Raw genomic sequence first — 24,406 nt, 5'->3', positions numbered from 1 at the left:
CCAAAGAATTTGTGTTTGCAATCATTTTCAGGAAGAAACTGAATATTATCGGACAGAATTTCAGGGGTGTCAATACTTTTGGCCATGACTGTATATATATATATATACTGTATATATATATATAGTACAGACCAAAAGTTTGGACACACCTTCTCATTCAAAGAGTTTTCTTTATTTTCATGACTATGAAAATTGTAGATTGTCACACCGTCTCTGCATACTCACTCGTCCATCGCTCCCACGCCGTAGCCCCTCGCCGCCCGACAGCAACGGCAGTCACCTCTGACAGGTGCGCGCCAACGGCATCTTTGCATGCAATGCGCATGCGCCATAGGCCGCGGCCGCACCTCCCTTCTGCTTCTTGTGCTCCGGCTATGCCCTGACCCGGAAGCACCCCCTGACCAATGACAGACCAGACAGGGACATATCAGGCCTCTTCCCCCTGAGGGAGGCGCCTAATCGTTGTGTTTCCTTGCACACTGGGCCTCGCTTCATCGTGTGCTCTCTGCAGTCCCATTCTCGTCTGCTGCCTGCAGCAACCTCTCAGTCCTGTTATCCGAGTGCCCTGCTGTATTCCGCAGTCCTGCCTCCTGTGCTCCCTCCGTCCTACTACAGTCCTGCCTCCGGTGTTCTTGTTCCATCCTGCTCCAGTACTGCCGTCCTACTCCAGTCCTGCCTCCAGTGCTCCTGTTCCATCCTGCTCCAGTCCTTCCATCCTACTCCAGTCCTGCCTCCGGTGTTCCAGTTCCATCCTGCTCCAGCCCTTCCGTTCTCCTCTAATCCTGTCTCCTGTGTTCCTGCACCAGCCATCCCTCCACGTTCCAGTCTACAGTCTTACTCCACTCCTGTCCCCTGTGTTCCAGCTCTGTTCTGTCATCTACTCTTCAGTCCCACAATCCTACTCCAGTCCATCCTGAGCCGCCCCTCTCGGTACCGGCTACCGTGGTACTCGAACCCCTGGGCCTGCTCCTAACGGTCCCTATATAGGGGTCGGTTCCACCTGGCAGCTTGCCCGGGCCCCTCGGTGCCACGGCCCAGAGGGTCCACTCTGGGAGATTCCAGCTCCAGACCAGCCACGATAACAGTACGATCAGGCCATGGACTCTGCCGGTACTACTGCTGTTACCCAGAAAGAGTTACTCTTCCTGCGGGAGAATCAGGGACGCATTATGTCTGTCATGAAGTCTATGGACACCCATTTGTCGGCCCTGCAGGTGGCCGATCCTGGAACTGCCACTTTACTGGCCAGTCTTCAACAGGAGCTGGTCCAGCAACATAATACTCAAGCCCATATTTTGTCTCACATGGCCTCCTTTGATAGCCGCTTGTCGGCTCTACACTCTGCCGCCACAGCTCTGACTCCTCTCTCCGCTCCTACAGCTCTCCCGATGCCTCCCGCCTTGCCAAACCGCCTTGCTACACTGGGGATCCTAAGCTCTGCAGGGGCTGCTTGTTGCCACAGCAATATCCCTCTGACCGGGCCAAAGTAGCCTTCATTATGTCCCATCTGGAGGGGGAGGCCCTGTCCTGGTTGAATCCCCTCTGGGAACATGACGATCCCGTTGTCTCAAGTCTTCCGGTTTTCTTGGATACTTTTTGCAGGGTCTTCGATGAGCCGGGTCGGTTAACTGCTCTCACCGAATCACTCTTTAACCTACATCAGGGTTCTCTCATGGTCGGTCAGTACGCTATCTGCTTTCGCACTATCACCTCCGAGCTCGGCTGGAATAACATGGCTTTGGTAGGGGCGTTCTGGCGCGGTCTTTCAGGCAGAATAAAAGATGATCTCGCAAGTCGAGATACCCCGACCACCTTAGAGGACCTTATCTCTCTGGCTACCCACATTGACCTACACTTCCAGGAGCGCGCTCAGGAGTCAGCGAGAGACAGGAAATCCACCAGGCCAGCTCCCTTTCTCACCTGTTCTGCCAGTCCTAGTTCGGCCGGGTCTTCTTCTTCCTCCTTGGTCGAGCCCATGCAGATAGACCGTCTCAATTTGGCCGAGTTGCGTCAGCAAGAGAGGTGGGCACAAGGTCTGTGCCTTGCGGAGCTTCATCGCACTATATCCGCACCTGTCCTAAGAGACAGGGGAACTCCTCCGCCTAGGTCAGGTAAGTGAGGCCTCCTTAGGTGACGATGATCCCTCAACCTCATACTATTTCTGTGCTTCTGGTTTCAGGGGAGAGACGTGGGTCCGAGGTGGCCTACGTGGATTCGGCTCGGCAGGTAGCTTTATTCAGCCAGAAGAGGTGGACAAATACCAAATTCCCATGGTTGCTCTATCTAACCTTCTCCAGATTGCCGCGGTGGATGGAAAACCGCTACAGGTGACCATCGCCTTGGTCACTGAAGAAGTGGAGTTGCAAGTCGGTGCCTTACATTGAGAGAAGATAGCCTTTTACGTTTTGCCTAAGCTGGCCCATGCCATTCTACTCGGTCTCCCATGGTTAAGGACTCACCAGCCTGTTCTCGACTGGTCTTCTGGGGAGATACTCCACTGAGGGCACCCGTGCCAAGCTCACTGTCTGACTCCTGTCCGCCTGGCAGCCGCTCCCCGGTCACCCCCAGACCTTCCAGGTCTCCCTCCAGCCTACAGTTCCTACGCCGATGTCTTTGATAAGAAGGAAGCGGAGGTCCTTCCTCCACACCGGCCTTTTGACTGCCCAATTGAACTTGTTCCTGGTTCAAACCCTCCAAGGGGCAGAATCTACCCCCTGTCTCCCGCTGAGACCACAGCCATGTCCGAATACGTCCGGGAGAACCTCGCCAAAGGTTTTATAAGGAAATCCTCGTCGCCCGCAGGAGCCGGGTTTTTCTTTGTCAAAAAGAAGGACGGAACTCTACAGCCGTGCATAGACTATAGGGGCTTGAATGAAATTACCATCAAGAACAGGTACCCTCTTCCACTCATTGCGGAGCTGTTTGACCGTCTCAGAGGAGCCCGGGTCTTCTCCAAGCTGGACCTCAGAGGAGCCTATAATCTGGTCCATATCCGTGCTGGAGACGAGTGGAAGACAGCCTTCAACACTCGAGATGGCCATTACGAGTACCTAGTCATGCCCTTTGGTCTCTGTAATGCTCCTGCGGTGTTTCAAGAGTTCATCAATGAGATCTTCCGGGACTTCTTGTACTCCTGTGTGGTCGTGTACTTGGACGACATCCTCGTCTTCTCGCCGGATCTCTCATCCTACAGAATGTCCGCTTGGTGTTACAGCATCTTCGGGAGAACCGCCTGTATGCGAAGGTTAAGAAATGTCTCTTTGAACAGACCTCCCTGCCGTTTCTAGGATACATTATCTCTAACACTGGACTAAGTATGGACCCTGAGAAGTTGTCTGCCATTCTCAAATCGCCTCGCCACATCGGGGTAAGGGCTATACAACGATTTCTTGGATTCGCCAATTATTACCGGCAATTCATCTCTCACTTTTCCGCAATCACAAGACCTATTTCTGCTCTCACCCGTAAAGGGACTACTCCCAAGGATTGGTCTCTGGAGGCTGAAGAGGCTTTTCTGACCCTAAAATGGGCTTTCTCCACGGCTCCGGTCCTGCATGGCATGGAGAGCAACCGACCATTTGTACTCGAGGTGGACGTTTTCCTCGAAAGGGGCCGGGGCAGTATTGTCCCAGAGATCCGCCTCCGGTCGTCTGCACCCTTGTGGCTTCTTCTCGAAGGCCTTTTCTCCATCCGAGTGTAACTACTTGATCGGCGACCAGGAACTTCTGGCCATCAAGTTGGCCTTGGAGGAGTGGCATCACCTCCTGGAAGGAGCTGTCCATCCCTTTGTCATCTTCTCGGATCACAAGAATCTGGCCTATCTCCTGTCTGCCCAGAGACTCAACCCACGTCAGGCCAGATGGTCCTTGTTTTTCACCCGATTTGACTTCGAGCTCCGTTTCCGTCCCGGCAGCAAAAATACCAAAGCCAACACTCTGTCCAGGGTCTTCCAGCCACACGAAACCACGGAGGAACCCTCACATATCATTGACCCCACTAGGATCATCACAGTGGCTCCAGTGAATTGGCTTGCTCCTCCTCCTGGCTGTTAGGCGTCGGATTTCTGTGTTTACTCCACAGGGATCCAGACCCTCACATTCTGCAGTCTCCTGCTGTTTACCTACTGCAGAGGAGATTGCAGAGGAGATTGCCTTGCAGCAAATCTCTCCTGAGGCTAAGTCCTTCTGCCCTCCTACTGAGCATGCTCATGGGACGATCTCCCATTGGAGATCGGAGTCATGTGCTCAGGTCCTGCTCCAGATCTCATTTGTCCATCTCAGAGATCTGGAGGCTTGCAGAAGGTCCTGGCTGCTATAAAAGGCGCGCATGGCTTTTCCGCCATGCGCTAGTATAGACTTACTTGCTGCTGTGTGTATGAGGACGGATGTATGATTCTGGTGAATGACTCATTGTAAAACCCCTTCCCTCTGATATTACGTATGTGGTTAGGGACTGAGTTAGAATCAGCGCCAGCGCTCCTCTGCTGCAACATCCACAGCTGCTAGTGTCCGACATTGCGCTTGCGTCATAGCTTTGACGTTTGGCGGCAGTGTCCACGCCGCGCTGCAGTAGCAGCTCTCCTTAGCGTCCACTTAGCTGTAAGTGTAGACATGGTAGGTCTAGACGGACGTAGCGCAGCCGTCTTGGGCTACTCCTGTGACCAGATACCGTGTGTGTATTGATACTCAGTACTGTGACCTCAACAGGCTCTTTCTTTGTATTTTTGTTTATTTGGCATCTCTGTGACTTAACAGAGATTGCTCTGCACACTTGGGTGACGTTTAACCCTGTGCGCATTACCGCCTTATTGCTCCTGCCACCACTTAGCAGTGGTTATATCACCTACTGCACGGTGGACCCCGAGCAGCGAACACACTTTATTATTATTTTTATTTAGTGCATTCCGCTGTTCCTAACACTGGCAAAATGCTTGTGCCTGAGAACCTCAAGCGAAAAGTCCTCCTATGGCGGCACTCCTCCAAACTGTCCGGCCATGCTGGGACTAATGAGACCCTGGATCTTATTGCGCGTCACTACTGGTGACCCACGCTTTGCCAAGATGTACTCGATTTTTTGGCTTCTTGTCTATCCTGTGCAAAAAACAAAGTGCCATAAAGACCTCTGTCCGGCTTGTTGCTACCGTTGCCTGTTTCTGTGGTTCCTTTGGAAAAAAACGCCATGGATTTCATCACTGACCTACCCTGTTCTTCTGGCTGCACAGTCATCTTGGTGGTGGTGGATCGTTTTTCCAAGATGGCCCACTTCACCCCTCTGCTTGGTCTCCCCTCGACTCCGGAGCTGGCCAAGGTCTTCACCAAATCTTCAGACTCCATGGACTACCTCAATGCATTGCGTCAGACTGAGGGGTTCAGTTCACCTCCAAGTTCTGGCGATCACTTTGTAAGCTCATGAACGTTTCCCTTGACTTCTCCTCGGCCTACCATCCACAGTCCAATGGGCAGGTGGAGCATACCAACCAGACGTTGACTGGGTACCTACGTCATTTCTCCAACGCCCACCAGAACGATTGGATTGACTTACTTCCCTGGGCAGAGTTCGCTTACAACAACCATGCTGGCGAGTCCTCAGCTAAGTCTCCATTTTTCATTGTGTTCGGCAGACATCCTGGTGTTCCTCTTCCGATAACCCCTGCCTCCGAGGTACCCACGGCCAACGCTTTATCCTCCGAATTTTCCAAGATTTGGGCCGAGACCAACACGTCTCTCAAGAAGTCCGCTGATCGGATGAAGAATTATGCCGGCAAGAAGAGATTGGATCCTCCACCCTATCGTGTTGGGGACAAGGTCTGGCTCTCGTCCAAATTCATCCAGTTGATACTGCCTTCCTACAAGTTGGGGCCACGCTACATTGGTCCGTTTGAAATTCTTGGACATATCAACGAAGTCGCCTACAAATTGAGGTTGCCTGCTACGCTCCGGGTCCCGAACACCTTCCACGTCTCTCTACTGAAACCTGTGGTGCTGAATCGCTTCCACTCCTTGCCTGATTCCAGTCCTCAGCCGGTGGGTGCCGATGATGCCTTTGAAGTGGAGGACATTATCGCCATGAAGAAGGTTAGAGGTAGGACATTTTTTCTTGTTGACTGGAAGGGCTTTGTTCCTGAGGAGAGATCCTGGGAACCTCGGGATAATATCAATGCTCCTCGTATCCTCAAGAGATTTCTTGATAATCTCCGGGGAGGGCGGCTTAGGGGATCGGGTACTGTCACACCTTCTCTGCATACTCACCCGGCCATCGCTCCCACGCTGCAGCCCCTCGCCGCCCGACAGCCACGGTGGTCACCTCTGACAGGTGCGCGGCCGACTGCGTCTTTGCATGCAATGCGCATGCGCCATAGCCCGTGGACACGCCTCCCTTCTGCTTCTTGCGCTCCGGCTATGCCCTGACCCGGAAGCACCCCCTGACCAATGGCAGACCAGACAGCAGCATATCAGGCCGCTTCCCCCTGAGGGAGGCGCCTGATCGTTGTGTTTCCTAGCACACTGGGCCTCGCTTCATCGTGTGCTCTCTGCAGTCCCGTTTTCGTCTGCTCCCTGCAGCAGCCTCTCAGTCCTGTTATCTGAGTGCCCTGCTGTATTCCGCAGTCCTGCCTCCGGTGCTTACTCCGTCCTACTACAGTCCTGCCTCCGGTGTTCCTGTTCTATCCTGCTGCAGTCCTGCCGTCCTACTCCAGTCCTGCCTCCAGTGTTCCTGTTCCAACCTGCTCCAGTCCTTCCGTCCTTCTCCAGTCCTGCCTCCGGTGTTCCAGTTCCATCCTGCTCCAGCCCTTCCGTTCTCCTCTAATCCTGTCTCCTGTGTTCCTGCACCAGCCATCCCTCCATGTTCCAGTCTACAGTCTTACTCCACTCATGTCCCCTGTGTTCCAGCTCTGTTCTGTCATCTACTCTTCAGTCCCACAATCCTACTCCAGTCCATCCTGAGCCGCCCCTCTCGGTACCGGCTACCGTGGTACTCGAACCCCTGGGCCTGCTCCTAACGGTCCCTATATAGGGGTCGGTTCCACCAGGCAGCTTGCCCGGGGCCCCTCAGTGCCACGGCCCAGAGGGTCCACTCTGGGAGATTCCAGCTCCAGACCAGCCATGCTAACATAGATTCACTCTGAAGGCATCAAAACTATGAATTAACACATGTGGAATTATATAATTAACAAAAAAGTGTGAAACAACTGAAAATACTGTATGTCTTATATTCTAGGTTCTTCAAAGTTTTCCCATTTTTTCGGACTGACTGACCTTCATTTCTTAAAGTAATGATGGCCACTCGTTTTTCTTTACTCAGCTGCTTTTTTCTTGCCATAATACAAATTCTAACAGTCTATTCAGTAGGACTATCAGCTGTGTATTCACCAGACTTCTGCACAACACAACTGATGGTCCCAACCCCATTTGTAAGGCAAGAAATCCCACTTAATAAACCTGACAGGGCACACCTGTGAAGTGAAAACCATTTCCGGTGACTACCTCTTGAAGCTCATCAAGAGAATGCCAATAGTGTGCAAAGCAGTAATCAAAGCAAAAGGTGGCTACTTTAAAGAACCTAGAATTTAAGACATATTTTCAGTTGTTTCACACTTTTTTGGTAATTATATAATTCCACATGTGGTAATTCATAGTTTTGATGCCTTCAGAGTGAATCTACAATTTTTATAGTCATGAAAATAAAGAAAACTCTTTGAACGAGAAGGTGTGTCCAAACTTTTGGTCTGTACTTATACAGTATATGTAATCGATATTATATAGTGTATTACATATTTACAATTTATTACAGTTTTTTGTGTTCTAAAGTTGTATTCCAATAAATAGATATTATGTTCTATCTAAGTATCTTGATTATTGTACCATAAAAATGATTAAATGTCTGATGTTCACATTATACTACAATAAATTTTTCACTTAAATATAAGCAATATATGTGGGAGTCGGAGTTAGAGTCAGTGTAAGGGAAATTGAGAAGTCGGAGTCGCAGGTTTGGCTTACCGACTCCACAGCCCTGTTGCTGTGGGTTCACATTCTGTCACACACATGGCAGCATCGGAATTAGCGGCTGTGACCGGCGGAGACATCAGTAGGGCTACCCTCAGTTAAATCCACTGTTTCCCATGTTGTAGCACAGTGCCTCTAACTGGTGGTAGACTTACTGAAGTCACCGTGTGATAGCCGTTGGGTATCACAGGCCGCTGCAGGTTCACACACAGTCACACAGAGTACAGTGTAGGAACTATTGGCTGTGACAGACAGTGACATCAGTAGGGTAACCCTCCAATTAAAGCCACTGTTGCCCACGTTGAAGCATAGTGGCTCTGACCGGCGGTAAGTGGTAACCTTACTGACGTAACTGGAGGTTACAGAAACTGCAGGGTATTGCTGCAAGCCCAGGCAGCGTCTGCTCCAGTTAGTGCCTAAGAAGCCCCGTCCGGCTCTGTATGCTGGAATTGTGGATGAGGCTCGTTGTGAGACCTTGATGTGGAATACGTCGGACCAGCGTGGGATGGAATTGTGGATGAGGCTCGTTGTGAGACCTTGATGTGGAATACGGCGGACCAGCGTGGGATGGAATTGTGGATGAGGCTTGTTGTGAGACCTTGATGTGGAATACGTCGGACCAGCGTGGGATGGAATTGTGGATGAGGCTCGTTGTGAGACCTTGATGTGGAATACGGCGGACCAGCGTGGGATGGAATTGTGGATGAGGCTTGTTGTGAGACCTTGATGTGGAATACGGCGGACCAGCGTGGGAGTTTGAATACGTTTGTGAAAGAAGGTAATTATCTGGGAGAGTTTCTAATAAATAAAGGACTGTCCGTTTTGTGTTTATTTTTACTGATGAGTTAGTAATGGGGGTGTCTATCTTTTTTTATAATAATTTTTGTCACATTGCGCCCCGGCCAATCACAGCCATGCCAATACTTGTGGAAGTGCCCACAGCAGAAAGCTTGTTGATTAGCTGCGCTGAAGCCTTTCAACAAGCTTTGGTCAGGATGCCGAACCCAACCAGTAACTCAGACTTCCGTGAGAAGTCCATGTTCAGTACAAGGTACTAGGTGCAAGACTCTGTTCGCACTGGTTCTGTAAGCTCCAATGGGGTTCAGTCACAGTTTCCGTAACTTTCTCTAGCAACAATTCCTGGATATTTCTATTTTTGCTGCAAATACTTTAGCATACAATAGACATACTACTACACATCACTATCTTCCGGATTACTCTCACTTTAGTTGTCAGACAAATCTGCCATGATTCTTATTTTAAATATTCAATGAATGAATCCTGATCAAAATAGGAGAAATATTTCAAGCAATCAGCCTCACAGTTGTCATATATTTCTCACCCGCCACTGTCTGGATGCTGCTCATGACAGACGTGTTTTCAGCCAAATAAACAAAGGGACTATTTCCTAATTAAGTCTCCGGGAAATGAATAATAATAAAGAAAATCTTTAAAGATTTCACCAGTCTTTGTTGAGATGTAAAAGAAAAGAAATGGAGAAATTGACTCATTTCTGTTGTTGTTATTGTTCTTTGTAGACTTTGTTGTCTCTTGGATATATTTCCTTGAATCGGAGCCCCTACCGGTTGTCTCATCTGCAGCCAGCGAATCGTTGGCATCTTTGTGCCGATTGTCTGGTATATGGAGTCCTCCCACCTACAGACCGTCGGCACACGGATCACTTTTAAATAGAGCGCTCAGTGGGGAGAGTGATTTAATGTGACAGACACCTCACCTCCTATTCTGAAAGTAACAAAGGCTTTAATAACACTGCTGTGGGATAGAAGAATGCTGCCAAGGATGACACAAGTACAAGAAAGCATTGTGATAACCAGATATTATTTATTCTCTCTGTCTTCTGTCTCCGCACATGAGGCAGTGACTCTTATGTAACTTCAGAATGTTTTATCTATCTGCATTTGTTTACTTTTCTGTATGTATTAATTTATATATTGGGTAATACGACTTACTAATGATAATATTCTTAGATAAGTGATAAACACATGAACCAGACAATGATGAGATCTGTACCGGTCCCGAGATGATGGGCCCTGAAGTTAAGATAGACAATAGAAATATGCAGATTTCTTAGCACAAGTCCGGTTCACGGGCCAGGTGGGTGGTCTCTGGTCATGGACAGGAGCTGCTCAAATAGTCCAAAATAGAAAAGGTACAGCCAGCAGCACTCAATCATCAGAATGCAGGTTCAAAAGTCCTATGACCCAATTGGAGAGCAAACCATCATAAGAAAAAATGAACAGCATTCCATCCGGGTGAAGATAAAGTATCAATGACATCTTTGTTCTGCCAAATGCAAAGTTTCAACCCCTAAGGGTCTTTGCATTGAAAAAGACCCTTAGGGGTCGAAACATTGCATTTGGCAGAATAAAGATGTCATAAGATACTTAATCTTCACCCGGATGGAGTGCTGTTCGTTTTTTCTTATGAGGAGCTGCTCAAATGTCCTGAGCTGCCATGATCTTTTTCCACCTGGCATAATGTCAACTGTGTGGCACAGTTAACTAGAGATGAGAGAACCCGAACTGTAAAGTTCGGGGTTCTCGTACCGGACGGTGCTGAACTCCGAACATGGAATTCTCCCAGGAAGTCCGATTTAGTGTTCAAAGTTCAGGTGCTTGTTTAAGTCTATGGGGTTCAGGTTCAAGTTTGGGTAGAAATTTGGTACCTAAACTTTGGCCGAAAGTTCAGTCAACCAACGACAAATCCAAACATCTGCTCATCCCTACAGGTAACTTGTTGTCAGCCTGGTTAATCATAGGTTGAGCCTTGGATCCTGTAGAGAAGTTTTCTCCAACTCTAGTCCCCAAGAATCACCAACAGGTCATGTTTTCAGGATTCCCTTGGTATTGCATTAGTGATGGAATTATTACTTGTGCAATTCTAAGGAAATCCTGAGAACATGATCCGTTGGTGACTCTTGAGGACTGGAGTTGGGGAACACTCCTATAGAGTAAATAAATTCACTTAGCTCTACACCCAGAGAGCACCGACCTGGAGCATGGATTGGGGTTCCACAAAGTGGTCCTTTCATCTCAGATAGATGTGAATTTGGTTAAGGAGTGGACGCCAATTTTTCCTGATGAAAATCCACTACAATATCGCAATAGAGTAGCAACACTTCAACAGAAGACATTCCACATCACTTACAACCACTGGGTGACGTATATAGACACATATAGAATGAACACTTGTGAAAGTGTAGCTCCCTTTGTTTTCTAAAGTAATATCGTGCTACAAATATCAAGAAACGGCAAGAGCAAAAGTAAGAAAAGACTCATCTGTAGATATAAGGCAGATAGATAGATATGAGATAGATTTAGAATTATTTAATCACATATTTGGGGACTGGACCCATGAAATTAGCAGACAGACATCTTACGTATTATTTTATCACCCTTTTCTCATTGCTTTCTGACTTGCTCGTTAATGGTAATTTCTGTTTTCTGTAGTTTGGATTCGATCACAAATGTTTCCTCCTTGAACTTCTACAACCCGTATAAAACTTGCCCTTTTTAAACTCTTAGAGAAGCAAATGTAACACTGGTAGAAAAAAATCATCCCATTATCATTCCTGAACGATATTGAGCCTCACATGGTAAAGGTAAAAGTTAATGTATTTCACTTAAATCATCATCTCTCTTCCGTCTATGCATTATTGATTTCCCTCAGTTTGAATCAGCAAAGTTTTCTGCGGCCCTCACACTAAATAAAGCCTTTGGCCACAACGTTTTTTTGAGAACTTTCCAAAGGATTTACGTAGACAGTTCCTAACTATTCACCGACATTAACATTCCCTTGGCCATTATAATGAGTCATTTTATTTATTTTTTTATTTATTTGTATATTGCCGTATTGTTTTATCGTCAGACATAGACTATTTTTGATATTAATCCTCCTCTTCGATTCTTACTAGCAATGCCGTATACAAATGGCCTGAACATCAATTTACATCTCGCCGGCAAATTATTGCATGGAAAACTTAAAGGCACAGATTTACTTTTTTTTAAATGTTCATTTATTTCCTAAATTGAAAGTTAAGGAGTGTAAAAAAAACCCTTTCTATCAATCTGGCGGACATAGACCCTCCCCCGAGGAGTCACAGTGTTTTGAAAGGATTGTTCTCATCATCTTAAGTGAGTAAAAGTGCAAAGTGCTTATAAAAATAATCCAAAAATTCTTAATAAATATAATTCTGGATTAATTATTCAACGGCTCATATACAAAAAAATCAGTCCTTAAAAGATACTTTATTAACCAATCATTAAAAAGTTTTGAAAACTTTTTAAAAATAATCCACTTTGCATTTATCATCACAGTAAAATTCTTTTTTGTTCTCTAGAAGGGAGGGATTTCTAATATTATAGTTTGCAGCTCATTACATAGGATACTGACCACCGCTGCAGGAGCTAGAAAGCGTGACTCTTACACTGGAGGACCAATCGGGTTTAGACATTTCTCAACATTGAAATTGCAAGACTGAAAGGATGCAAAATTATGAAAATCACAGGATGGATTGAAGCAAAAAAATCAAAACTTCGATATTTTCAATGTTGAGCATGAGCGCCACAGGCAGAAATTCCCTTACATGACTTGGCCGCCATCAATGAGATCATTATTGGTGGTCTAAGGAAGGTACTGAATGCACTTGGGTAATTCATCAAGATCCGCCGCTGGCAGCTCCTGTGTAATCACCGACCAATGATGTCCCATATGTGCTCTATGGGAGACAAGTCTGGAGACACTGCAGCCATGGGAGCAGGTTTAGGGCACAGTATTTTCATATCAGTAACCTGTCTCCATCTCGGAATTTTCATAATTCAATGACTTCTTGGTGTTGCAGTTTCAACGTAGAGGAGTGTATTTTACTTGGTCAGTTGACTTCTCTTAAAGGGAATCTGTTGCCAGATTTTTGCTACCTAATCTAAGAGCAGCATAATATCAACTTGTCCCCTTGTCATTTACATAGGACTTCCTCTTTCCTGTTGGTTCCAAGATAGTACAGATTTATCAGTCGCTATTCTGAGAAAAACAAAGCACTGGCCATACTGGGCAATATTTCTTGGTCACCGGTCTCGACAGAGTGAAGCCTTCTTAAAGGGAATCTGTCTGCAGATTTTTGCTACCTAATCTGACAGCAGCATGATGTAGTTGGAGATACCCTGATTCCAGCTATATCTCACTTACTGGGCTGCTTGCCGTGATCTTAATAAAATCACTGTTCTATCAGCAAGAAATTATCACTACAGGATACTTGGCCTGCTTCGATGTAGTACAACCACACCCCCCAACACTGATTGGCAGCTTTCTGTGTACACTGTGCATGAGCAGCTACCAATCAGTGGTGTGGGCGGGGTTATATAGTGCTCAGCATTCACAGATCTAGTGAATCTGCAGTAGATAAAACAGTGATTTTATCAAAACAGCAACAAGCAGCCTAGTAAGTGACACATCACTGGAATCATGGTCTTTGCCCCTACATCATGCAAATATTGTGACAGATTCTCTTTTAAAAGGCAATATATACAGATTTTAACAAAGAAGGGGATTTTGTTTAAGGGGTTTTGGTTGTATATTCACCCCTCTTCACTCATAACATTATTTAGACTAGCTACCAGTACTCTAAACACAGTCTCCACCATGGATATTGCCTATGCTGCACTTGTAAAAGGTTGTGGGATAAATTAGCCTCTAAACCTGCTACAAAACCACTAAAGTATTAAGACAGTTCTAATAAACTAAATATCGACACAAACCAAAAATTCAATCCAGACTTGTCACTTGGACTCATGATAAAGATTTTAAATGACCTATATAATCCGAGCCTCGCACCGGGATGTTGAGCCAACGAGTTTTCCATTCCAGGAGCGCGCCGCAGTCATTAGTTACCTGTGACTTTGAGAGAAATCAGGCTGTTAAATTATCAGTTACCTATACAATATTCATTATCTGTAGACCATGATAAAGTAACACTAAAAGCCTTAAACTCTTATTACCATTTTAGGTTTCCCTACGGGAATGGGCAATATATCACGGCGGCGCACCGGCCCTAATCGTGATCACATTTTATCGCTACTTTCGGCTTTAAAATGCTTACATTAGCAGGCAACAGAACAAACTTTTATTTCATTGGTATGTTGTTTATGTGTTTTTCAGCCCGGTACCTACCATCTCGTGGAGGAAGGTCAGCGGGTTTATTCCCAGTAAAGCGCGGCTACGAAAATCACAAGCCGTTCTGGAGATTCCTAACGTTCAGCTGGAAGATGCTGGAACATATGAATGTAAAGCCGAGAACTCGAGGGGAAAGAATGCATTCCGAGGTCAATTACAAGTATACAGTAAGTATCTGCAAAAGGAAGCCGACTGCACCTTTGGCTTACAGGGGGACTGGAAAATAACATTTATTCCAATATGTTACATAAATGTCAAGATATGAAATCATATGGACTTGAGTGTAAAGAACTGTGACGGACAAAACTGGTACACTGGGATAGACTGTATCAGAATTGTGTTACATATCCCTGGCTGCGTGCACTCATGCCCATGGAAAAATATTTAAAAAAGTTAATACCTTCTAACATCAATGACAGCTTGAAGTTCCTGTAAATTCCTGCGCTGTCTAGCATGACCTGCATGCTTGAGATCTCCCCAGAGTGGCTCAATGATATTGAGGTCAGGAGACTGAGATGACCACTCCAGAATCATCACTTTGTTTTGCTGTATCCAATGACAAGTCGACTTGGCCTTGTGTTTTGGATTGTTGCCATGTTTGAACGTCCAAGCACGTGTGCAGCTTCTGGGCTGATGATTGCAAATTTGCCTCCAGTATTTGCTGATAACGTGCTGCATTCATCTTTCCTTCAACTTTGATCAAGTTTCCTGTGCCTTTGTAGCTCACACATCCCAAAACACTATCAATCCACCTCCGTGCTTTACAGTAGGAATGATATTCCTTTCATCATATGCCTTGTTGACCTCTCTCTAAATGTAACATTTATGGTTGTGGTCAAATAGTTCAATTTTGGTGTCATCACTCCAAATTACCTAGTTCCAGGAGTTTTGAGGGTTGTCTCCGTGCTGTTTTGCGTATTGTAGCCAAGATACTTTGTGGCATTTGCTCAGTAATGGCTTTTTTCTGTCGACTCGACCATGCAGCCTATTTTTCTTCAAGTGTCTCTTTATTGTGCATCTTGAAACAGCCACACCACTAGTTTTCAGAGAGTCCAGTATTTCAGCTGTTGTTATTTGTGGGTTTTTCTTTGCATCCCGAACAATTTTCCTGGAAGTTGTGTTCGAAATTTTTGTTGGTCTACGTGACCGTGGTTTTGTTTTTACAGAGCCCCAGATTTTCCATTTGTTAATCACAGTTTGAACGCTGCTGACTGGCATTATCAATTCCTGTGCATGTTATCAGGCCAAAATCACCAGGGTATGAGAACTTTTGATCAGGGTTATTTGGATGTTTTGGGTTGTCATGATTTAAAAAGAGAAAACACACTGGGGTCTGGGGTCGCATCAAATAAATTAGAAGCAAGTTGAATTTCTTGGCCAAACTCGAGTGAATCTGGTCAACGCGAATACTGTCAAACTGACTTGTCGCTATCGGAGCCAAGATGGGTCACATTTTTAAGGGGTTAAATACACTGTGATTCAAAAATTCACTGTAATTCTGGAAAAACATTGGTGCTGTTATGTGATGTTCCCGCATCTTGTACAAAGCCTTGATCTCCACTGCTCTTGAGATTTCTGTATTCACTTGCGGAAAACGTGACACAAAAGACATGGCCTTCAACACGTGTAGCCACATTATTGCATAGTGACTGCCTGGAAGGAAATCAGTGCTGACAGATAAAACAATGCTGCGCTGTGATGACATCCATCACAGAAAAGCCTCAAAAACAATATTTTATTAGCTGTGCTATATCTCATGTTCTGCTCACATAAGTGGAATTACATTTTTGCAGCTGTTTCTCATTACTATAAGCACGTAGCAAAGTTCATCTGATGATATTTTCTGCCACATTAGAACTTAGTAAAATGTAAAAAAAAATCTATTCTAAAGATTCCAAATTATTGAACATAATCCTCAAAACGGAAGGGTTCAAAAAGAATCTTCCTCCTTGGAATATCCCTTAAAAAGGGTCTCCTGATGATAAACTGATCATCTGTCATCTTCAGAGGGGCTTAGAAGCAAGTGTTCAATTTCTCTGCAGCGCCTCCAGAGGACAAATTAGGTATTACAAAACTGAGGTCCTCCAGAGTGAAAGAGGTTACAGCAATCCATTTAGCTACAGGTAATAGATAAGGGTCATGAATAGGGGTCCTTGCTTACCCATTTGTTAACTTTTAGCAGGGCATTTGAAGCTAAGTTTTTCTAAATTAGCCCTTTAAATTAATATTTGCTCTAATGAGAATGGCCACAGTGTAGTGGGGATGGGATGGAAGTAGGGAACGGTCACATTGGTGTTGGTGGCTCTTTAGTATGTACAGAGCTGCATCAATAGGGTTCAGCTTTCCCATGAAAATTCCTGAATGTTTATGGGGTAGAGTTGCGCAAAATGATTCTCAGGACTTTGGCCAAGTGTCCACGTCAGCAATCTGTGGCCACTAGAACAGAGACCTTCAAACTTCTTACTACCTTTCCTGGTGCCTCTTTTGATTAGTAGTCCCACCACATTGTTGCAGCACAACACATGCACGATGTCACACCGGACTTACAGCTCTAATGAGGCGCCAGGGATGCTGTAGACTTGGAGGAAGTCCACCAGTCTCCAATACAATATTCACAACGTTGCCCAAACAATTAGCAACATTCCTAATCTGGGAAATGTGCCACACATTAACTATAAACGCCTTTTGTGGTAACCTATATTCCTAAATCAAAGAAGGTTCCACACCATGGCATATAAAAAAGTTATCTTTATTTATAACAATACATTCCAAAAGTTAAAAGGTGCTAGACCATGAAGAGAGACAACACAGTCATAGACGCATCATTAAACAGTACATTTCGCTATGCTAATCCATTCCCATGTGTTGGGTTTCAGCATAATTAACATGATTAGGGATCAGCACGATTTTGCTTACTTTAACACTAGTGAGCTGGCTATCCACAGACATATCCCGCTATATGGGGGTGTCATATCCTCCTAAATTCCCTCAGTCAGATATCCATGCTAAACCTCACATAACTCAATACCATGCAATAAACGTGAGTGTAATAGCATACCATGTACTCAAGATGCTTCCTGGAACGTCCCTCATGCCCCGACGCGCGTTTCACTGTGCTTCATCAAGGAGGTGTGTCTTGGCAGGGGGCTAACCCACTTAAGTATTAGTTCAGTTCCCGTGATTGGTCAATGATAACAAGTGGCACCTGATTTAAAAGCAGATTCCGCACTTCACATACACATCGCACCTGCGCACATACACATCAAAAGCCTGCCCACGTGAGCTTATCAACATAAACACCAACTGCGCCTGCGCTCACAAGATCCTATGCTCAAACTAAGCCCGGTCACATGACTCACTTCAGCCAATAAGAATACAGTCAGTAGTCACATGGTCCATACCGGATAGGTCCTATTCCCAAATATGTGCTCAAACCAGATCCGGCCACGTGACTCCCTTCAGCCAATAAGAGTGCGTCAGACTTTCATAACTATACAAAGTTCAGCATTCTGAGCACTGCTAGATCTGCAGCAGAGAAAACAGTGATTTTATCAAAACTGCAGCTAGGAGCCCAGTAAGTGACACTTTGCTGTAATCAGCATCTCAGCCCATACATCATGCTGGGGTAGCAGCAACCTACTGACAGATTCCCTTTTTGTAGCCAGACTTTTGCTACCAAGTCTGAAATTAGCATGAAGTGGAGGCAGAATCCCAGATTCCAGTGATATGTCCCTTACAAGTCTGCTTGCTGTAGTTTTGATGAAAAACAGATTTTTTTTTCAGCAGGAGATTATCACTGGAGAACTAAAAAGCTTGCTGCGATGTTGTCCAGCTATGTTCCCTCCACTTATTGGCAACATTCTGCCTATGCACAGTGTACACAGAAAGCTGACAATCAGTGGTGTGGGCGGGGTTATAACAGCTCTCAGCATTCAGAGAACTGCTAGATCTGCAGAAGATAAAACAGTTTTTCATTAAGACTGGAGTGACCGGAAAAGTACAGTATGTGATATATCGCTGGAATCAGCGTCTCTGCCCCTACATCATGCTGATATCAGATAGAGTAGCAAATACCTACTGCCAGATTTCCTTTAAGCCAACTTGTAAAATTCTGAATACCTGCAGTCGACACCAGAGGGGGCTCACTGCATTTAGGGTTACATTGCTTCCATTGAGCCCAGTACAAGCAAATATGTCTGTATGCAGCTCCACCTAGTGGTGACTGTGAGAAGGCAGAATTTAGTCATTTCATAGTTATGCACGTTTGTCCCATACGTCCCGCACCTCATTGCACCGTACATCCTTTGCGCTCATCCCTCTTCTTAATTTCCCTTTTGATTGCTTTCCCTCCTCATGACTGTCTTGCCCCTATCAGTACAGCAGACTCACATGTGTGGCTGTGAGATAAGACCTCCTTAAAGAACAGTTTTGCTACACAGGGGCGACACTTAGACGTGGGATTTTCTTAGCTAGCCATATATTTAAATACCAAAGGATATACTGAAACCTCAGCCTCCGTCTTTCTTCTTCACAAGACCTTTACATGAAGTACAGCACTCTGCGGAATAAAACTCCTTGTAGATCTTGTAAGACTGAGAACATAAAACAAAAGCCCGGCCTGGCCGGGGATTCAGAGAGTGACTCGTTTATAGCTCAGTGTGACAGATGCATGGCAGCGCATCTGGAGCAGGTGATGGACTGCAAATAACCGGGGGTCACGCAGGTGAGTGAAGGACACCGCGCCATGGGCTCCTCAATCATAAATCCCACAATCTCTCCACAAATTCCTCCACCCCTGCGAAAGACATCTTATTCTATCATTTTCTTCTGTACCTCGCAATGAATTTCATGTCTTTATGATTAGATCTCATATTTATACTTGTACTCATCTATCCATTAGATAGATAGATACAGTCATATGTAAAAGTTTGGGCACCCCTATTAATGTTAACCTTTTTCCTTTATAACAATTTTGGTTTTTGCAACAGCTATTTCAGTTTCATATATCTAATAACTGATGGACTCAGTTATATTTCTGGATTCATTATTGTACTAACAGAAAATGTGCAATCTGCATTTAAACAAAATTTGACCGGTGCAAAAGTATGGGCACCCTTATCATTTTCTTGATTTGAACACTCCTAACTACTTTTTACTGACTTCCTGAAGCACTAAATTGGTTTTGTAACCTCATTGAGCTTTGAACTTCATAGCCAGGTGTATCAAATCATGAGAAAAGGTATTTAAGGTGGCCACTTGCAAGTAGTTCTCCTATTTGATTCTCCTATGAAGCGTGGCATCATGGGCTCCTCAAAACAACTCTCAAATGATCTGAAAACAAAGATTATTCAAGATAGCTTTTCAGGGGAAGGATACAAAAAGTTGTCTCAGAGATTTAACCTGTCAGTTTCCACTGTGAGGAACATAGTAAGGAAATGGAAGAACACAGGTACAGTTCTTGTTAAGCCCAGAAGTGGCAGGCCAAGAAAAATATCAGAAAGGCAGAGAAGAAGAATGGTGAGAACAGTCAAGGACAATCCACAGACCACCTCCAAAGACCGGCAGCATCATCTTGCTGCAGATGGTGTCACTGTGCATCGGTCAACAATACAGTGCACTTTGCACAAGGAGAAGCTGTATGGGAGAGTGATGCGAAAGAAGCCGTTTCTGCAAGCACGCCACAAACAGAGTCGCCTGAGGTATGCAAAAGCACATTTGGACAAGCCAGTTACATTTTGGAAGAAGGTCCTGTGGACTGATGAAACAAAGATTGAGTTGTTTGGTCATACAAAAAGGCGTTATGCATGGAGGCTAAAAAACACAGCATTCCAAGAAAATCACTTGCTACCCACAGTAAAATTTGGTGGAGGTTCCATCATGCTTTGGGGCTGTGTGGCCAATGCCGGCACCGGGAATCTTGTTAAAGTTGAGGGTCAAATGGATTCAACTCAGTATCAGCAGATTCTTGACAATAATGTGCAAGAATCAGTGACGAAGTTGAAGTTACGCAGGGGATGGATATTTCAGCAAGACAACGATCCAAAACACCGCTCCAAATCTACTCAGGTATTCATGCAGAGGAACAATTACAATGTTCTGGAATGGCCATCCCAGTCCCCAGACCTGAATATCATTGAACATCTGTGGGATGATTTGAAGCGGGCTGTCCATGCTCGGCGACCATCAAACTTAACTGAACTGGAATTGTTTTGTAAAAAGGAATGGTCACAAATACCTTCATCCAGGATCCAGGAACTCATTAATAGCTACAGGAAGCGACTAGAGGCTGTTATTTTTGCAAAAGGAGGATCTACGAAATATTAATGTCACTTTTATGTTGAGGTGCCCATACTTTTGCACCGGTCAAATTTTGTTTAAATACAGATTGCACATTTTCTGTTAGTACAATAAACCTCATTTGAATCCAGAAATATAACTGAGTCCATCAGTTATTAGATATATGAAACTGAAATAGCTGTTGCAAAAACCAAAATTGTTATAAAGAAAAAAGGTTAACATTAATAGGGTGCCCAAACTTTAACATATGACTGTAGATAATAGATAGATGGATGGATAGATAGAAATATAATAGATGGATGAATAGATGGATGGATAGATAGATAGATGGATAGATAGATAGATAGATAGATAGATAGATAGATAGATAATGAGTGGAGGACAGAGATAGATAATGGTATTGAGTGGAGGACAGAGGAGCCTCTTAAAGAAGAAGTTACAGGTCTGTGAGAGCCAGAAATCTTGCATGTTCTTAGGCGACCAAATACTTATTTTCCACCATAAATTGCAAATTATAACTTGCCAAATCAGACAAGGTGATTTTCTGGATTTGTTTTCTCATTTTGACTCTCATAGTTGTGGTCTACCTATGATGTCAATTACAGGCCTCTCTCATCTTTATAAGTGGGAGAACTTGCACAATTGGTGGCTGACTAAATACTTTTTTATCTATCTATCTTTCTCATATCTATCTATCTATCTATCTATCTATCTATCCCATATCTATCTATCCATCCCATATCTATCTATTATCTATCTATCTATCTATCTGTTATCTATCTATCTATATTATCTATCTATCTATCTTTTATCTTTCTATCTTTTATCTATCTATCTAGACTAGGAGAACCATTAACAGACAGGTGATAAAACTACTATACATAGAATTATCCATCTACCTTCCCGGTGTCCTTGTGAAACATTTCCTACAATGTCATTTTTTGTGCCAGGTTCTTTTTCTTGGTTGTCACCGGTTTATGTATTCCTACTCAATAACTTATATGGAAACTAAAACTCTTTTTTTTTTGCTTATTTCTCTCTTTTTTTTTCTTCTCTGCCTTAGCTCAGCCACAATGGATGGAGAAGATTAATGACACCCAGTTAGACAGTGGAGACCAACTCCGCTGGGAGTGTAAGGCATCTGGAAAGCCTCGGCCCATATACCGCTGGCTGATGAACGGCCTCCCCCTGCTCCCCCAGGTACACTGTCCCTTAATTAATGATATATTTTTTGATTGTTTCTTGTCACAAAAGACAAAATATCAATTTTGCAAATATTTGTTTTTCGTTGGAACTTTTCTCAGAAACGGTTCCAAAGGGCAAAATCTAACTTTACTCCTGTGTCTGCACCTGGCGTCGAAAAATCAGTAAATGACCCCTATGTTCAATGAATTTCTGCATATTACTGGAATCAAATAATCAGCGCTCTCCTTTCCTTTTATCGGAGCAGCATGAGGAATGAATGGTCCATCGTCTCCAATTTGTCAGCAAGGGGTCAAATACTTATTTCGCCCACTGTAAATGACAGACCTCTCCATTCTTTGAAGGTGGGAAAACTTGTAAAATTGGGAGTGTATCAAGCACTTACTTTCCCCGCTGTAGCTAAATACACAGTATGTTTGGTCTTCCTATATATACCACAGCCCGGATCGGCTCCTGTGTCCTCGGACACATTTGTGCTGCTGTCCTGTGCTCTCGCTGCTCCACCTCAGCTCTATTTATGAGCTGTATAGAACATATACAGGGAGATAGAACGACTAGTACAAGTAATCTGCAGGGTCCATCTCTCCAGGGTAATCACTGACTGATGAAGCGTTACTCCGGGGGCTTCATTGAAGCTTTCTGATTTATCTCCAGGCCCAGCAAAGTATCGCCTATTTAAAAGGAAGAGCAATCAGAAAAATTCTTGTAAACGTCAAGCACATGTCAAGTTAAAGGAAATTTACGGTTTGATTGTCCAAGGATTGAACAGAAGTCTATTGATATTTCTACTCAAAGAAGAACCAAAGACATTCCGCTGTATTGTTGTGTTGCCATGAATTAGGCTTTTCAACTATTATCTTTTTGTTTTATCATTTATATTTTATTTGTACATTTTTGATTTGGGGAATCTTTGGTCATAACTACAGTATGTACGGGGAACTCTTTCCTACAAGTAGGAAACTTCTAGTTATAGAATTGAAATGTAAAAATCACAATTGCATCCTATTTTTGGTTACCTTCAAAGTCAGGGTTGTACATAAAAATCAATGGGCTCGTGGCAAAGTTTATAATTTTTCCACCTATGGGACTTTCCTAAACTGCCTAACTACTTATATACTATAGTCGCTATCAACCACCTCATATAGGGGTTAATTTTCTGTGATTAGATCTAGCAAAAATATCAGCAGTTACTGTCTGGTGGGCGTCTGTTGTGAAAAATACTTGGCATCGGGAATGGAGTGGACTCAGCACATGATCTCACTCCATATAAATTCTCCAGTCTTCGGCCATACACATATCAAAGATGTTAAAAGAAGTAGGCAGACTTCAGGTGGGGCACAGAGTTCCCCCAACTCAGCATGAAAATATGCAAATTCCTAATATAGTATTGTTGTCTCTATTTGCTGTCATTCTCCTGCGGTGAGAGCTTTTATCTTACATAGTTTATAGCTTGTTTCTAAATAAATCAGCCAAAGCCTGGTCGCGTGTGCGCATGGCCACAAAGCTTCCTATATACAATATGAGCCAACACATAGCCTCTATATATACAGTGTGAGCCCCACATAGCCTCTCTATATACAGTATGAGCCGTCACATAGTCCCTATGTACGATATGAGGCCCTACATAGTGTATCTCTATATACAGTAGGAGATTTCACATTGCCCATGTTTATAGTATCAGCCCCCACATAGCCTCTCTATATACAGTATGAGCTATCACATAGTCCGTATATACAATATGAGGCCCTACATAGAGTATCTCTATATACAGTAGGAGCCTTCACATTGCCCCTGTATACAGTATCAGTACACATAGCCTCCTAAATAAAGTATGAGCCCCCACATAGTCTCTTATATACAGTATGAGCCACCACATAGCCTCCTAAATAAATGATGAGCCTCCACATAGCCTCCTTTATACAGTATGAGCCCCCACACGGTCCCCTGTATATATAACATGAGCCCCCACATAGCCTCCTATATACAGTATGAGCCCCCACATAGTCCCCTGTATATATAACATGAGCCCCCACATAGCCTCTTATATACAGTATGAGCCCCCACATGGTCCCCTGTATATATAACATGAGCCCCAACATAGCCTCCTATATACAGTATGAGCCCTCACATGGTCCCCTGTATAAATAACATGAGCCCCCACATAGCCTCCTATATACAGTATGAGCCCCCACATAGTCCCCTGTATATATAACATGAGCCCCCACATAACCTCCTATATACAGTATGAGCCCACATGGTCCCCTGTATATATAACATGAGCCCCCACATAACCTCCTGTATACAGTATGAGCCCCCACATGGTCCCCTGTATATATAACATGAGCCCCCACATAGCCTCCTATATACAGTATGAGCCCCCACATGGTCCCCTGTATATATAACATGAGCCCCAACATAGCCTCCTATATACAGTATGAGCCCTCACATGGTCCCCTGTATAAATAACATGAGCCCCCACATAGCCTCCTATATACAGTATGAGCCCCCACATAGTCCCCTGTATATAACATGAGCCCCCACATAACCTCCTATATACAGTATGAGCCCCCACATGGTCCCCTGTATATATAACATGAGCCCCAACATAACCTCCTGTATACAGTATGAGCCCCCACATGGTCCCCTGTATATATAACATGAGCCCCTACATAACCTCCTATATACAGTATGAGCCCCCACATGGTCCCCTGTAT

General features: G+C 44.5%; 1 protein-coding gene across 2 annotated transcripts in view; it reads left to right on the top strand.

Moving 5' to 3' along the window:
• Positions 1-24,406, top strand: part of CNTN5 (contactin 5) — a 2,193,251-nt gene that overhangs the window by 1,703,147 nt on the left and 465,698 nt on the right. For both annotated transcript variants that reach the window (XM_073582945.1, XM_073582944.1), the window contains 2 exons: positions 14,178-14,359; positions 21,553-21,689. In XM_073582945.1, the coding sequence (XP_073439046.1) occupies positions 14,178-14,359; positions 21,553-21,689 (319 nt within the window). The remainder of the gene's footprint in view (positions 1-14,177; positions 14,360-21,552; positions 21,690-24,406) is intronic.

This window comes from Dendrobates tinctorius, unplaced genomic scaffold (assembly GCF_039654945.1).
Source record: "Dendrobates tinctorius isolate UK_male_01 unplaced genomic scaffold, ASM3965494v1 ptg000075l, whole genome shotgun sequence".
NCBI classification, from domain to species: domain Eukaryota; kingdom Metazoa; phylum Chordata; class Amphibia; order Anura; family Dendrobatidae; genus Dendrobates; species Dendrobates tinctorius.
This window is presented reverse-complemented; position numbering and strand designations above follow the sequence as displayed.